The 14,635-nt window shown below is 44.3% G+C and overlaps 1 protein-coding gene across 2 annotated transcripts in view; it reads left to right on the top strand.

Moving 5' to 3' along the window:
- The window catches only part of ARMH3 (armadillo like helical domain containing 3), a 168,421-nt gene extending 154,363 nt beyond the window's left edge, over positions 1-14,058 (top strand). Inside the window, exons 25-26 of one of the 2 annotated variants that reach the window (XM_061162445.1) lie at positions 10,185-10,301; positions 12,442-14,058. In XM_061162445.1, coding sequence (XP_061018428.1) covers positions 10,185-10,301; positions 12,442-12,534 — 210 coding nt within the window. In that variant the 3' untranslated portion in view covers positions 12,535-14,058. Of the gene's footprint in view, positions 1-10,184; positions 10,302-12,441 lie in introns of those variants that run through there. The other variant, XR_009696137.1, reaches the window with a different exon arrangement.
- Positions 14,059-14,635: the final 577 nt, after the last annotated feature.

The following is a 14,635-nucleotide window of genomic DNA, read 5'->3' as shown; positions in this document are numbered from 1 at the left end:
TTCAGTTCTGTCGCTCAGTCATGTCCGATTCTTTGCGACTTCATGAATCACAGCACGCCAGGCCTCCCTGTCCATCACCAACTCCCGGAGTTTACCCAAAATCAGGTCCATCGAGTCAGTGATGCCATCCAGCCATCTCATCCTCTGTCGTCCCTTTCTCTTCCTGCCCCCAATCCCTCCCAGCATCAGGGTCTTTTCCAATGAGTCAACTCTTCGCATCAGGTGGCCAAAGTATTGGAGTTTCAGCTTTAGCATCAGTCCTTCCAATGAACACCCAGGACTGATCTCCTTTAGGATGGACTGGTTGGATCTCCTTGCAGTCCAAGGGACTCTCAAGAGTCTCCTCCAACACCACAGTTCAAAAGCATCAATTCTTTGGCACTCAGCGTTCTTTATAATAATTTACATAATTTACAGTGCACCAAATTCCTTGTTTGTTCAATTTTGTCCTAACTTCTGACAGACTACAGCAAACAACATCTCCCAAGTCTTCCTGTACAAAATTGGTGATTGCCACTGTTCCAACACCATTTTCTGTTGTTAGCTATTCATGTTTGTCTGTGAATTTGTGCACAAACAGCAGAGTGGGGCACGTGTTCAGTGCCCAGTAGGTGCCCGCCTACAGCCCCCAGAGCCCTGGTAGGCAGGGCTCATTGGGTGCAAAGGTGGTGCACAGGCTGTAGACCAAAACCTGCATGCTCCACACCACTCTCCTGTCTTTCTCTTTCTCATTTATTTTGCTTGGTATGACAGTCTCTAGGTTCACCCGTGTAGCTGCAAATGGCATTATTTCATTCTTTTTAATAACTGGATAGTATTCCATTATATCTATCTACCATAGCTTCTTTATCCACTCCTCTGTCAGTGGACATTTAAGTTGCTTCCATGTCTTGACTATTTTGAATAGTGCTGCTATGAACACTGAGGTGCATGTGCCTTCTCTAATTATAGTTTTGTTCAGATATATGCCCAGGAGTGGGATTGTGGGATCACATGACAATTCTCTTTTCAGTTTTCTGAAGTACCACCATACTGCTTTCCATAATGTCTATACCAGTTTACATCCCCACCAACTGTGTATGAGGGTCCCTTTTTCTCCACACCTTCTCCAGCAGTCATTATTTATAGATTATTTACAGATGGCCATTTGGCCATTTGGCCATTCTGACCAGTATGAGGTGATACCTCATTGTAGTCTTTTTTGTAGTTTTAATGTTTATTTTTTAGCTGTGCCGGATCTTAGTTGCTCCGCGTGGAATCTTCGATCTTCATTGCTGTATGCAGGATCTTTAGTTGTGGTGTACGAGATCTAGTTTCCTGATGGTGATCGAACCTGGGTTCCCTTCTTTAGAAGCATGGAGTCCTAGCCACTGGATCACCAGGGAAGTTCCCTCACTGTAGTTCTGATTTGCGTTTCTCTGATAATTAGCAATGTTGAACATCTTTTCATGTGCCTCCGTATATCTTCCTTGGAGAAATGTCTGTTTAGAGCTTTTGCCCATATTTTGATTGGTTTGTTTGTTTTTTTATGTTGAGCTGTATGAGCTGTTTGTATATTTTGGAAATTAATCCCTTAATAGTCTCATAGTTTGCAAATATGTTTTCTCCTCTTCCATAGGTTGTCTTTTCATTTTGTTTATGGTTTCCATTGCTGTGCAAAAGCTTTTAAGTTTAATTAGGTTCTACTTGTTTATTTTTGCTTTTATGAAATTTCACTCTTTGTTCCAGATAATATCCCTTGTTAGAAGTCTCCTTATCAGATTGTTAATATAGCAATTCAATTTTTTAAAAGTTAGTGTTGATACAACATATTTTTCCCATCTTTATAATTTCAGCCTATCTGTGTCTTTATATTTTAGGTGGATTTCTTTTAGACAAAACCTGTGGTTGGACATTGATTTTCTACCCAGTCTGACAACCTCTGTCTTTTAATTGAAATGTTACATTTAATTTATTTATTAATATTGTTGAGTTAATATCTGCCATCTTGCCTTTTTTCCCCTTCTTTTTCTTCTGTTTATCTTTTCCTTTTTCTGCTTTTGTTTGGATTAACTGAGTATTTTTTATGATTCCATTTTATGTCCAATATTGACTTCTTATCTCTACCCCTTAGTTTTATTATTTTAGTCATTGCTGTAGGTTTTCAAACATGCATTTTTAACTTACCACAGGATACCTTCAAAATTTGTTATATGACTTCATATAATGTGTAGTAACCTTACAATAGTGTGTTTCCATTTGCCCCACTCCTGGTCTTTGTATTACTATTGTCAAACATTTTTCTTCTAGGTTTCTTATAAATTTCACATTCCATTGTTATCATTTTTTGATTTGATGAGTCAATTATCTTTTTTCCTAGTTTTCAAATTTATGTGGAAGTATTTTACAGTTTATCCATGTATTTACCATTTCCAGTATGTTTTATTCCTGTTGAAAGATCCAGATAATGTAATTTTCCTTCTACCAGAGAGCTTTTATTAACATTTCTTCTAATTGTAGGACTGTTAACAACACATTCTCTCAGATAGTTTGTTTGAAAAGGTCTTTATTTCACTCTCATTTCAGAAAGATGTTTTTGCTGGATATAGAATTTTAGGCTAACTTTTTTTTTCTTTTGGCACAGATATCATTCCATTGTTTTCTGGCTTGTATAGTTTCTGACAAGTGTGAATTTTTGTCTTTGCTCCTTTGTATGTGTGTTTTTTCCCCATTGAGCTGCTCTTAATATTCCTTCTTTAACATTGGTTTTCAGCAATTTTATTGTGATGTGCTTATACCTTCCGTTTTGTTCCTTATAATGTTCATGATTGTCTTTAAGCACTTGAACATATTTATAATAGCTCTTTAAATGTCCTTGCTAATTTCATCATCTCTTTCATTTCTGGGTCTGTTTCTATTCACTGATGTTTCTCTGGGTTATGAGTTACATTTTCTTGCTTCTTGACATGTCTGATAATTTTTTAGTGGATATTGCGCATTGTGAATGTTATATAGTTGAATGCTGGATTTTGTTGTCTTTATTAAATAGTGTCAGACTTCATTGAGGAAGGTAAAAAATTATTTGTGGATCAGCAATCTCCTTTTTGTAATATTGTACAGGAAGGCAGTGACCATAACCATCCCAAAGAAAAATGCAGGAAGGCAAAGTGGTTGTTTGAGGAGGCTTTACAAATAGCTGAGGAAAGAAGAGAAGCAAAAGGCAGGGGAGAATGGGAAAGATAAACCCAACTAAATCCAGAGTTCCAAGAATAACAAGGAGAGATACAAAGGCCTTATTAAATGAACAGTGCAAAGAAATAGAGGAAAACAATAGAATGGGTAAGACTAGAGATCTCTTCAAGAAACTTGGAGAGGGACTTCCCTGGTGGTCCAGGGCTAGGACTCCGAGCTCCCAATGCAAGGGACCCTGGTATGATCCCTGGTCAGGGAAGTAGATCCTGCATGCTGCAACTAAGACCTGGTACAGCCAAATAAATTAAAAAAAAGAAAAGAAAAAGAAAATTGGAGCTATCAAGGGAACATTTCATGCAAGGATGGGCACAATAAAGGAAATGGTAAGGACCTAACAGAAGCAGAAGAGATTAAGAAGTTCTTTGTATAAGAACTATACAAAAAGGTTTTAATGACCCATATAATCACTCACCAAGAGCCAGACAAATCAAGTGGGCCTTAGGAAGCATTACTACGAGCAAAGCCAGCAGAGGTGACAGAATTCCAGCTGAACTGTTTTAAAATTGTAAAAGATGATGCTGTTAAAGTGCTGTACGCAGTTATGTTAGCAAATTTGAAAAACTCAGCCATGGCCATAGAACTGGAAAAGGTCAGTTTTCATTCCAATCCCAAAGAAAGGCAATGCCAAAGGATGTGTACACTACCATACAGTTGTGCTCATTTCACATGCTAGCAAGGTTATGCTCAAAATCCTTCAAGATAGACTTCAACAGTATGTGAACCAAGAACTTCCAGATGTTACAAGCTGGGTTTTGAAGCAGCAGAGGAACCAGCATCAAATTGCCAACATTTGTTGAATCATGGAGAACACAATGGAGTTCCAGAAAAACATCTATTTCTGCTTCACTGACTACACGGAAGCCTTTGACTGTGTGGATCACAACAAACTGTGAAAAATTCATGAAGAGATGGGAATATCAGACCACCTTACCTGCCTCCTGAGAAATCTGTTCACAGGTCAAGAAGCAACAGTTAGAACCTCACATGGAACAACTGACTGGTTCAAAATTGAGAAAGGAGTCTGACAAGGCTGTATATTGTCACCCTATTTATTTAACGTCTGTGTCGAGTACATCATGCAAAACGCTGGTCTGGATGAATCACAAACTGGAATCAAGATTGCTGGGAGAAATATCAACAACCTCAGATATGCAGATGACACCACTCTAATGGCAGAAAGTGAAGAGGAACTAAAGAACCTCTTGATGAGGAAAGAGGAGAGTGAAAAGGCTGGCTTAAAACTCAACATTAAGCAACCTAAGATTATCTGATCCCATCACGTCATGGAAAATAAAAGGGGAAAAAGTGGAAGCAGTGACAGACTTTATTTTCTTGTGCTCCAAAGTCATAGCAGACAGTGACTGCAGCCATGAAATTAAAAGACTTGCTCCTTGGAAGGAAAGCTATGACAAACCTTGGACAGCATATTAAAAAGCAGAGATATCACTTTGCTGTCAAAGGTTCATATAGTCAAAACTATGGTTTTACCAGGAGTCATGTACAGATGTGAGAGTTGGACCATAAACCATAAAGAAAGCTGAACGCCAAAGAATTTATGCTTTTGAATTTTGGTCCTGGAGAAGACTCTTGAGAGCCCCTTGAACTGAAGGGAGATCACACCAGTCAATCCTAAAGGAAATCAACCCTGAATATTCATGGCAAGAACTGTTGCTGAAGCTGAAGCTCAAAACTTTGGCCACCTGATGCAGAGAGCCAACTCATTGGAAAAGACCCTGATGCTGGGAAAGATTAAACGCAAAAGGAGAAGGGGATGACAGAGGATGAGCTGGTTAGATAGCATCACCATCTCAATGGACATGAATTAGAGCAAGCTCTGGGAGACAGTGGAGGACAGGAGGAGCCTGGTGTGCTGCAGTCCATGGAGTCACAGCATTGAATACAACTTAGCAACAGAACAACAATCCTTTTGAAACTTCTTTTTTTCAAAAGAAAAAAATGAATTGGAATGTAGTGATCTTTCTTTTCCAGTATTATTGAGCTATAACTGACATATACCACTATTTAAGTTTACCACAGTAAGTCTAGTTAACATCAGTCACATCCTATAGATGCAAAGGCAGCAGGAGGGTGGGGTGGTCCTTGTGATGACAACTCAGGATCTACTGTCTCAGTAACTTCTAAATAAACCATGTGTGCTGTACTAAGTCATTTCAGTCGTGTCCGACTCTTTGTGACCCTATGGATGGTAGCCCACCAGGCTCCCCTGTCGATGGGATTCTCCTGGCAAGAATACTGGAGTGGGTTGCCATGCCCTCCTCCAGGGGATCTTCCCACCCCAGGATCAAACCTGTGTCTCTAAAGTCTCCTTCATTGGCAGGCAGGCTCTTTACCACTAGTGCCACGTGGGAAGCCCAAATATACTAAGGAGCAGTGTTAACTGTAGTCATCATGTAGTATGTTACACCCCCTGGTACTTATTTGTCTTGTAATTGGAAGTTTGTACCTTTTGACTACCATGTATGAAACTCCTTATCTTTATTAAGATAGGTTTAGAATGACTTTTAATTCTGTGTGTGTGTGTGTGTGTGTGTTAATCGCTCAGTCGTGTCTGACTCTGTGCAACCCCATGGACTCCTCTGTCCATGGGATTTCCCAGGCAAGAGTACTGGAGTGTGTTGCCATTCTCTTCTCCAGGGGATCTTCCTGACCCAGGGATCGAACCCTGCGTGTCCTACATTGCAGGCAGACTCTTTATCATCTGAGCCACCAGGGAAGCCCCCAAGTTTAGTTCTACTGTTAAGGTGTTAGTGTTCTGGTGCCTCTTTTGAATGCCCTACACATGCAACAGGTACTTTTCATTCTGGTTGGTCAAAATTCATACACCTCCCAATCCTGTGTGAGCTCTGGGAATTGTTCAGCTTACAGATCCTCAGTCATTTTTCTGTGGAAACTGGTTGAATTTTACACTAAAAGTGTGATTCTTATTGTTCAGCAACAGATTCAGTGGAAACTGTATATAAATTTCTAAAACCCTTTTCTTTGCTGAACTCCTTCCTTTCTGGTAACCTGCCTCACAAATGCCAGCCCCTCTGCCTTTCCAAACTTTAATGTGTCTCCTTAGCCCAGCAAGATTTTCATGCTCACCTTTTTTTTTTTTTCTCACATTTTTCAAAAGCATTTATTAAGAAATGGGGGGGGGGTGGAAAAAAGGTATAAAGTACACAAAGGAATGAAAGCGTTTACAACATAGCTTCTTCAGGCCAGTGGCAACTAAAAAATATTTGCTGGGCCGACACCAAGGGTATGGAGGCCCCAATTCCATTTTCAATCCCATTTCTCTTGGCTGCTAACCCAACCAGCTCAAAACACCCTCCAAAAAGAAGTCAGATTGCCTTCCAAAACCTCCCCAAACCTTCCCAGTTGCCTTTACGGCCCTTCTCTGCCTGGCCCCAGATTCCTTACCTAGGCTTCGGGTGAGGTCAGCCAGACCCTGCTGAGCCCTCTCCACTCTTCCAGTCACTATGTGGTCCCTTAATCTATTTCTGTTCCCATCCGGATTCATTTCATTAAACTATATTCATGAACCAGTTGGGCTGGCTTCATCTGCTGCCTTTGGTCAAGTTGCCTGTTTTTCTAAGCCTACATCGGAACTTGCTTTTTCTCCTGTTGGGAACAACTTCTTGAGCAGTGTCTCTGGCAGCTCCCTGCCCCAGTCAGTCCAAGGTTATTGTCTCCCCCAGACAGAACTCTGCAACCCCGTCCAACCTCCCACTTAACTTCCAGGTGACTCTAGTTCTCAGCTAACCCGTCTAGGTGGTGGTTTAGTCACTAAGTTGTGTCTTGACTCTTCAAGCCTCATGGACTGTAGCCCACCAGGCTCCTCTGTCCATGGGATTCTCCGGGCAAGAATACTGGAGTGGGTTGCCGTTGCCTTCTCCTCGTGCTCACCTTATATTTTCTTTCTCTCAGGATTCCTGTCCTGCACTGCATTTTATACAGTGTATGAAAAGAATTATTTCCTGTGTGAAGTTGTGAAGTCGCTCAGTCGTGTCCAACTCTTTGTGACCCCATGGACTGTAGCCTACCAGGCTCCTCAGTCCATGGAATTTTCCAGGCAAGAGTACTGGAGTGGGTTGCCATTTCCTTCTCCAGGGGATCTTCCCAACCCAGGGATTGAACCCAGGTCTCCCACATTGCAGGCAGACACTTTACCGTCTGAGCTACCAGGGAAGCCACCGTTATTCCATTATAAATGAAAGTGGAAGTCCTGAACTACTTCAGAATATTAGCATATACCCTGAGTTAACCTACCCAGCTAAATTTTTTAAATTTCATTTACTTTTCAGAGAGCCACCACTTGAATTAACTATTTATATGCATTGTCCATTTTACTTCATTTTCTTCCTTGCTTCCTTCCTCTTTTTTTTCCATTATGAGAGAAGAGTCTTGAATGGATTTTGGAAACAAGATGTTATAGTGAGCATTTTCATATATTTTTAAAGATAATACACTAAAAGATCTCTCTTCCCTTTCCCCATATTTTCCCTCTATTCTTGGGCCCAGGTCCAGCCTTTAACATTGATAATTTACAAAGGTTCTATCCTCAAGTCTCTCAGAACAGCAAGAATTGAAACATGAGAGCTCTTGAATGGCTGATATTTTGTCTGATAGCTAACTGTCTGCTTGGAAACCATGACTCTTTTAGGCTATGTCCATCTCAACATGAACCAAGCATTGTCCTGAATAAGAGGTTAAGTAGATGGCATCTGAAGGAAGTTTTCTCTGGGTACAGTTTTCTCTGGGTACTAGTTAGCCTTGGAGTTCATGGATCTAATTGTTTCTTCTCCTTGTCTTCTGAGATGCATAACCTGTTAGTTACTTATGCAAATAAGTGCTAAATATAGCTCAGCAAGACTTTGAACCTGGCTATTCAAAGATCTCTTTGTGTGTCTGCTTAGATTATTTTGGACAGTTATTTAATGAGTACACTGCACAGTTTAGCTGGATTGTGCAGCTGAAAGTTGTTGCTAAATTGAACACACCTCAAAGGGACATCTCAGAATGGATCAAACCTGATTTCCAAAAAAATTGAAACTATGGATTGTGTGGAGAGTAAAGTGAAATCCTTTCCCACCCTTTCAACCTTTTGCTCATCTTTTGTGCAGGATTTATTTTTTCAGCATCTGGGTAGTGCCTGAACAATCTACCCTTCAAATAATATACCCTGAATGGAGCCTAAGCTGTCAGGGCCAGAGTCACAGACCTGTCAACTAATGGCCCTCCTGAGCTGCTGTCCCAGGGGCCCTGCCATACTGGTGAGAATTTTGCAGTCTGAATTAGCTGAGTAAGATTATGTTGTAGGCAAAAGAGAAGAGACTTTGGATTTCTTAATTTTCCCTGCCTTAAAAGGTTTACTATTTCAATCAGACTGCCCATTCATTGATCAGTTAGTCAGCTGACTTCAAACCACTTATAGTTGTATTGGCTCAACTGTTTCTGTGCCGTGTGTGTAAGTGTGCCCTTCAAGGGTGGTTTATCTTGATTCCTCGTTGCTTGTTAGCTCCTTAAAGATAGGACTTGGGCTTTAGAAGCATGTCAGAGCACTGTGAACAGCTGTTGGCCAGATTGTCAGAGTGAAAATTTAGTCACTCTCCTGGTCTCTCCTTTCTACCTAGCTCACTTCTTTTAAGTTAATGGAGAAGATCTACATCTTCTGATGTAACTAATCATTGTATAACCCAAATATAATTATCTTCAAGCTGGCAAGGTAGTATTACATTCTCTAAATACTAATCTTATGTTGCTAATAATGGACATGATATATCCAAAATAGTTTTTGTTACAGGGAGTAGCAGGAGCCTGGGCTCGGTCACCTCTGAATATTTGTGATCTAACTAACTGTCCTTGCCTGTGATTCATGGTCTAATAAGCTAGACTTACATCAGAACTGGCTTTGGTAATCCTTTCCTTCTGGAACCACAGAGATCCAAGTTTCCTGGAGTTAGCGGAAGTCTGAGTCCACCACAGAGACATAGTAGGGAGGGACCCCTCCTCAGAACAGAAGAGGATGAGATAAACTCTAGCTTAGTCTAGAAATGTCTCCTACACTCCAAGGCTGGGATGCTCAAAAGTTCCATCCAGGCAGTGGATAAGAAGACTGAGTTGGCATTGAGAGATGAAAACAAGTGGCAGATGGTACTGAGGAACATCCCGGGACTAAAGAAATGTGGTTCCCAGAAAGGGAAAAGGAAAGATATTGGCAAAGTCTTACTCAGCAACTGTGACAGCCAGGCCAGAGAAAGCTGCACGATACAGCTGAGAATGCGTCTGTGGTGTCAGGGATACTGAGGGGCTCAGACACTTACTGTTCTGTCCCCTCTTCTCATCTCCTTTACCATACCCACAGTAAACGGCCCTGAAAACCAGGCTGGACCGGTCAGGAAAGGCAGGGGATGGAAGAAATTAGAAAGTGGTCCCAGCTACTGTACAGCTAGGGAACTCTACTTAGTATCTTATAATACCTATAATGCAAGAGAATGTAAAAAAAATACACACACATATATATATGTATGTATGTATGTATGTATTTTGGCCATGCCACATGGCTTGTAGGATCTTAATTCCCCATCAGGGATTGAACCCATGCCCCTCACAGTGAAAGCATGGAGTTCTAAACACTGGAGCACTGGGAAATTCCCTGTATATTTTATGTGTATGTGTAACTGATTCACTTTGCTGTACACCTGAAACTGACACACCATTGTAAATCAACTATATTTCAATACAAATTTTTTTTAAAAAGTGATTCCAGAAACCTGAGGAATTGCCATGGCCAGCCTTTTTTCAGTAATAAGTAGTGACACATAGTGACAGTCTCTTGGGTGTGTTGTCCCAGACTGAATCCAGCTCAGTAGAGCAGCAGGAGAGGTGTGGGGGCCAAGTGACCTAGGGTTTGTGTGGCCTAAGCCCCGGCTGATTCTTAACTTCCCCAGGTGCTAGAGGTAGTGCGAGCCAACTATGACACACTCACACTGAAGCTGCAGGATGGCCTGGACCAGTATGAGCGCTACTCGGAGCAGCACAAGGAAGCCGCCTTCTTCAAAGAGCTGGTGAGTGAGCCTTGCCTCTGTCTCTGCCTATGTCTGTGGAGGGCCCTTCCCTGCCACTGGGTTCTACTGTGCAGGTGGGTACAGGCTGATGAAATAAGATTGGAGGGGCCTGATTGAATTGGGTTTGCTACTTCTGTCCCACAGCAGTCCAGGAAGGACCAGGTGGTAAGAGACAAAGATACTAACCAGGGTACTTGTGCCAGGCTGGGAAGGGTGAGAAGCCTGAGGCAGCAGTGCCCACCTCTCCTCTGCTGCCATGGAGATAGCCCTGTGCAGCTTCAGCTAGGCCTGGAGTTTGATGTGCATTCCCAGTGGCAGCTCTGGCTCATTACTCCTTATCCTATCCTCAGAACAACTAATGAGAGTAATTGATTCTTCTCCTCCTTATGTAACCACTTTCCTAAATTCCTGACTGGGTCCTGGTCTAAGTGCCCTTCCAATCTAGTTCTCCAGTCTTCACTCCCTACCCTCATTCCCACTCTCCAGTCACTCAGCTTCCTGCAGCCCCTCCCTTGGCCATCTGAAGCCAGTGAACACTTGTTCTGTCTCCTTGACATCTCCACAGAACTGGACCACCCTGTTAGTGGTCCCTTTCCTGCCCTGCGCTTAGAAATTGCCCTCAGGGAAAGCCCAGTCTCCCTGTATACTCTGGTCTGGGGTCTGAGACCGGGGCACACAGGCCTCTGTACCCACTTCCCATATCCTCAGACCTCCCACTGCCAGGGCAGAATTTGCATCAGCCCAGCTTTTTACTTACCCATGCCTAGTCCATGATGAAGGTGCTAGCTTTAGATCATCTGTCTTGTGCTAAACCCAGCCCAACTCTGACCCTGACATGCCATTCCTGGGATTTGGGCCTTCCCCAGGGTGAGGCATATATACTCTGAGCTGAGATAGCAGGCAGCAGGGAAGCCACTAGTGTAAGGAGATAGCAGAATATAGTACTTTTATGGGGTGGTCGGCAAATATTCAAGTTGATCTAGGGATCAGGTCTTAAGAGATTAAGTTACTAGGAGATGAAGAGGACTGAGGAGGAGAAACATCAAAAGCTGTCTTGAGGCTTTGGGGCACTAGTCTGCACCTTACTTGTGTCTCCGCATAGCTGTACCACTGGCATAGGGGAGCTCAGAGGGTCTGGTTAGGTTTGGAGCTAATGAACTTGGGCTGCCTGCTGTTTGCCATGCTGGCCTTTCCTCTGCTTACTGCCTGATGACTTCATTATGTTTCCCATAGCACAGCAGAGATGGAAGAAAAGCTTCCTGGGCTTTGGGGCCTAAGACAGATACACGTTCTTTGTCCCCTTCCTCCCCCGCTTTGTCTCTAGATCAGTGTTCACATCTATTTCCAATGAATAATCCATCTTAGAACACACTCAGAGCAGGGAGTTTGGCCCTCCGACCGCTTTCCCCTGCTGACACACACAGGACTTCCTGCAAGGTTCTCAGTCTCGGGGTAGACAGCCGTCAGTGGAGGGAACATGGTGAGAATACAACCAGACTTTCCTCTAAAGCAGGCAGGCACTTTGGGGTATGGAGAGTGCTGGCCCAGGAGCTGAGAAACTAGGTCCTGCTCCCACAGCTGGGACTTGCTGGCTATGTGACCTGTTCCTGGCTGTTGGCCTCTTTGGGTCGTACTCCTGCCATCCGTGCCAGACAAGGGCTGTATCTCCAAATGTCCTTTCCAACCAGAAAAGTAGATAAATACAGAAGGAGGTTGAGAAGAGCAAAAAACGCCCACAGAGAGGGAGCTCCAGAGCAAGAGTTCTCTGGCTTCAGTTTCTCCTCCTCCACTAGACCACTGACTGGACCAGTCCCCCTCAGCCTGGCCAAGGCAAGGCCAGAGGCCTGACGTCGGCGCTCCTTTTCTGTCTCTGCTTGTCTCTGCCTCATCAGGTGCTCAGATGTTCTTCTCACATCCACTCGAATTCTTTCTCTCAACCTCTTTTTTCTTCCTGCCATCGCAGAACTGTTCGCTCATTTACCTGCAGGGATGATAGATGCTAAGAGTTCATTTCCTGAGAGAAATTTCTAGCACTGCATCTTGGCCTTGTGCTTCAGGCACTGCCCTCTACTGTTTGTAATGGACTTTCTCCTGTTTTTTCTCTGCCTGTGCCCTTCCACCTCCCCTCACCTTTTCCCAGGTTCGATCCATTAGCACCAACGTCCGGAGGAACCTGGCCTTCCACACACTCAGCCAGGAAGTCCTGCTCAAGGAATTCTCCACTATCTCCTGAAGCTGCCACGCATACCTGAGCAGCCACTGACTGCCCTTACCCACGAGGCTTCTGGGCTGGAGGGCGGGCCAGGGGCGAGGGCCTGTTCCCAACGTTGGAGAAAAACACAGACACCAAGTTCTGTCAGTGGAGGCCGCACTTCACTGGAGCTTGGACAGCAGGGGCCAGGATGGGCAAGCCAGGGATAATCTTATTTGGGAAGGGATGGGTGGGCACAGGGAGACACCTTCAGAAATGTGGGGATTTCTGGGGGTGGGCTTTCTGGACAACCCCTCATATTTCCAACTGAGATTACAAGTTATGGCTACTAACTAATTGTCAGGAGCTGTTGGGCAAACCTCAGGGTGATGCCCACATCCATGGGGTCAGTGGCTCACCCAAGCTTCTGAAAACAGACTAACTCTCAGATGTAGGTGGAGCCAGTTCTGCTTTGAGCCCGGGGCTGAGCCGGCCCTGAAATCTGTGTCCCATGCCCCCACCGGCACTTTGTCCAGTCATTGGGACCCTTAGCTCAGGCCTTGAGTGGGGTAGTTATGGGGTACCTTCTTTCTATTTTCTGAATCCAGAGCTGACTCCTCTGCTGTCTGGCCACCACTTTCTGCATTTGATTCTTGGCACCAGGAGTACCTGTGAGTGTTCCCCTGCCTTCCAGCCCATTGACTCTTCAGCACCACAGGGTCACAATCTTAGCTTTTCATTTTCAATCTGGTTTAAACTGTCTTTAGGGTATGTGTGTGAAATAAACATTGACAGGTTTTCTGAAGCCCTCAGGTGCCTACTTTGCTGGTTCCCTTTCCAGCAGCTTCCCCACCTCCTTAGCCACCCCCTCCTCTGGGAGCCTCTCTTGCCTCTACTGAGCTCCCCTCCACGTGTTCCACCCCCTCACCCGGCTGTTGTTTACATCCAGCCTGCCTGAGAATTTCCTCTGGGGAGGAATCTGTTCCTGTGGTGGTCTGGTGCCTGCAAGGGAGAGAGCTTGCCAGGGCCAGGCTCTGGAACAAGCCAGGTGAGCATCATGGAAAGGCCGACCTTTGGGAAGTTGGCCTGTGTTTCCTCCTCTGGACAGCCTCCATGGGACTACTGCTGTAGCCTTTCCCTGCCCCACAGCTGCCTTTGAAGTAGCTGCTCCTCTGAGGCCCTCCCTTTCTAAAGCACTTTTTAAAGCCTTCAGGATGGCAGGGAGCAAGCAGCATAGGAAGAATCTGGAAGTAAATGCCAGAATCCAGCCGGGAGAGCAGGTCTGGGACCTCCCAGGCTACTCTTCCACTTCAGGTGTCTTTGGGATACTTGCCCTTCCTGGGAACCAGAGTTCCAGCTCCAACACTGAGCAAGTTCCAGAGAATCCACATCGTGCTGCCACGTATAATTGTAGATTCTTAAGATATCAGGGCTGGGTCATCTCTGATGACTAGATGGATAGTTCAGCCTGGGGCATTTAGGGTTTTCCACATTGATGAACCTCAGAGGAGCAGGAGCTGGAAGCTGGTGGCAAGTTGAAGTTATTAAAAATTGATTTGTATGGGACAGACTTTCTGGTGTCTTTTCTACTTCTCCTTAATCTCTGTTTCTCAGAACTCCTTCCTCAATGACAGAGTTAAGGTAATCTCCCAGGTGCTGGTCTCATCTGGCTAGGGAACCCCTTATAGGCTCTGTTCCTCAGTCTCCTAGTCTTAGGGGAAGCCAGTTTAGTTCAGAAGTTGGAGCCTTCCTTGCCTTTTGAGTGGAAGGAAGAAGGGAATCCCTCTACCTCCACGTGTGGTGTTAAGGAGGCTAACCAGCCTATTTGGGCTGCTTCTGGATTCCTTTCAGGCTTCCCTGTGAAGTGAATAAAGGCAGGTCCAGGGCATGGGGCAATAAACAGAGCAATTCTTGCCCTCCATTTTAAGGACCCATTTCTTGGCCCATTTAAATACGCCTATGCTCAGAACTCGACATAATAGTCCCGTCTTTTCCTAGAATTTAACCCTCAAAGGAGCTGCCCATGCCCTGTCCATGCACCCATGTCTATACCAGGTCTGTGGCATACCCTCCAGAGTTAGAGGAAAGCCAGAAATAGGGCATTGCTCCCCAAAACAATCCTTCCTTCAGCTACTTGTCCCTT

Source organism: Dama dama, chromosome 15, assembly GCF_033118175.1.
Source record: "Dama dama isolate Ldn47 chromosome 15, ASM3311817v1, whole genome shotgun sequence".
Taxonomy (NCBI): Eukaryota; Metazoa; Chordata; class Mammalia; order Artiodactyla; family Cervidae; genus Dama; species Dama dama.
Note: the sequence above shows the minus strand (reverse complement) of the source record. Positions and strands in the feature narration are given on the sequence as shown.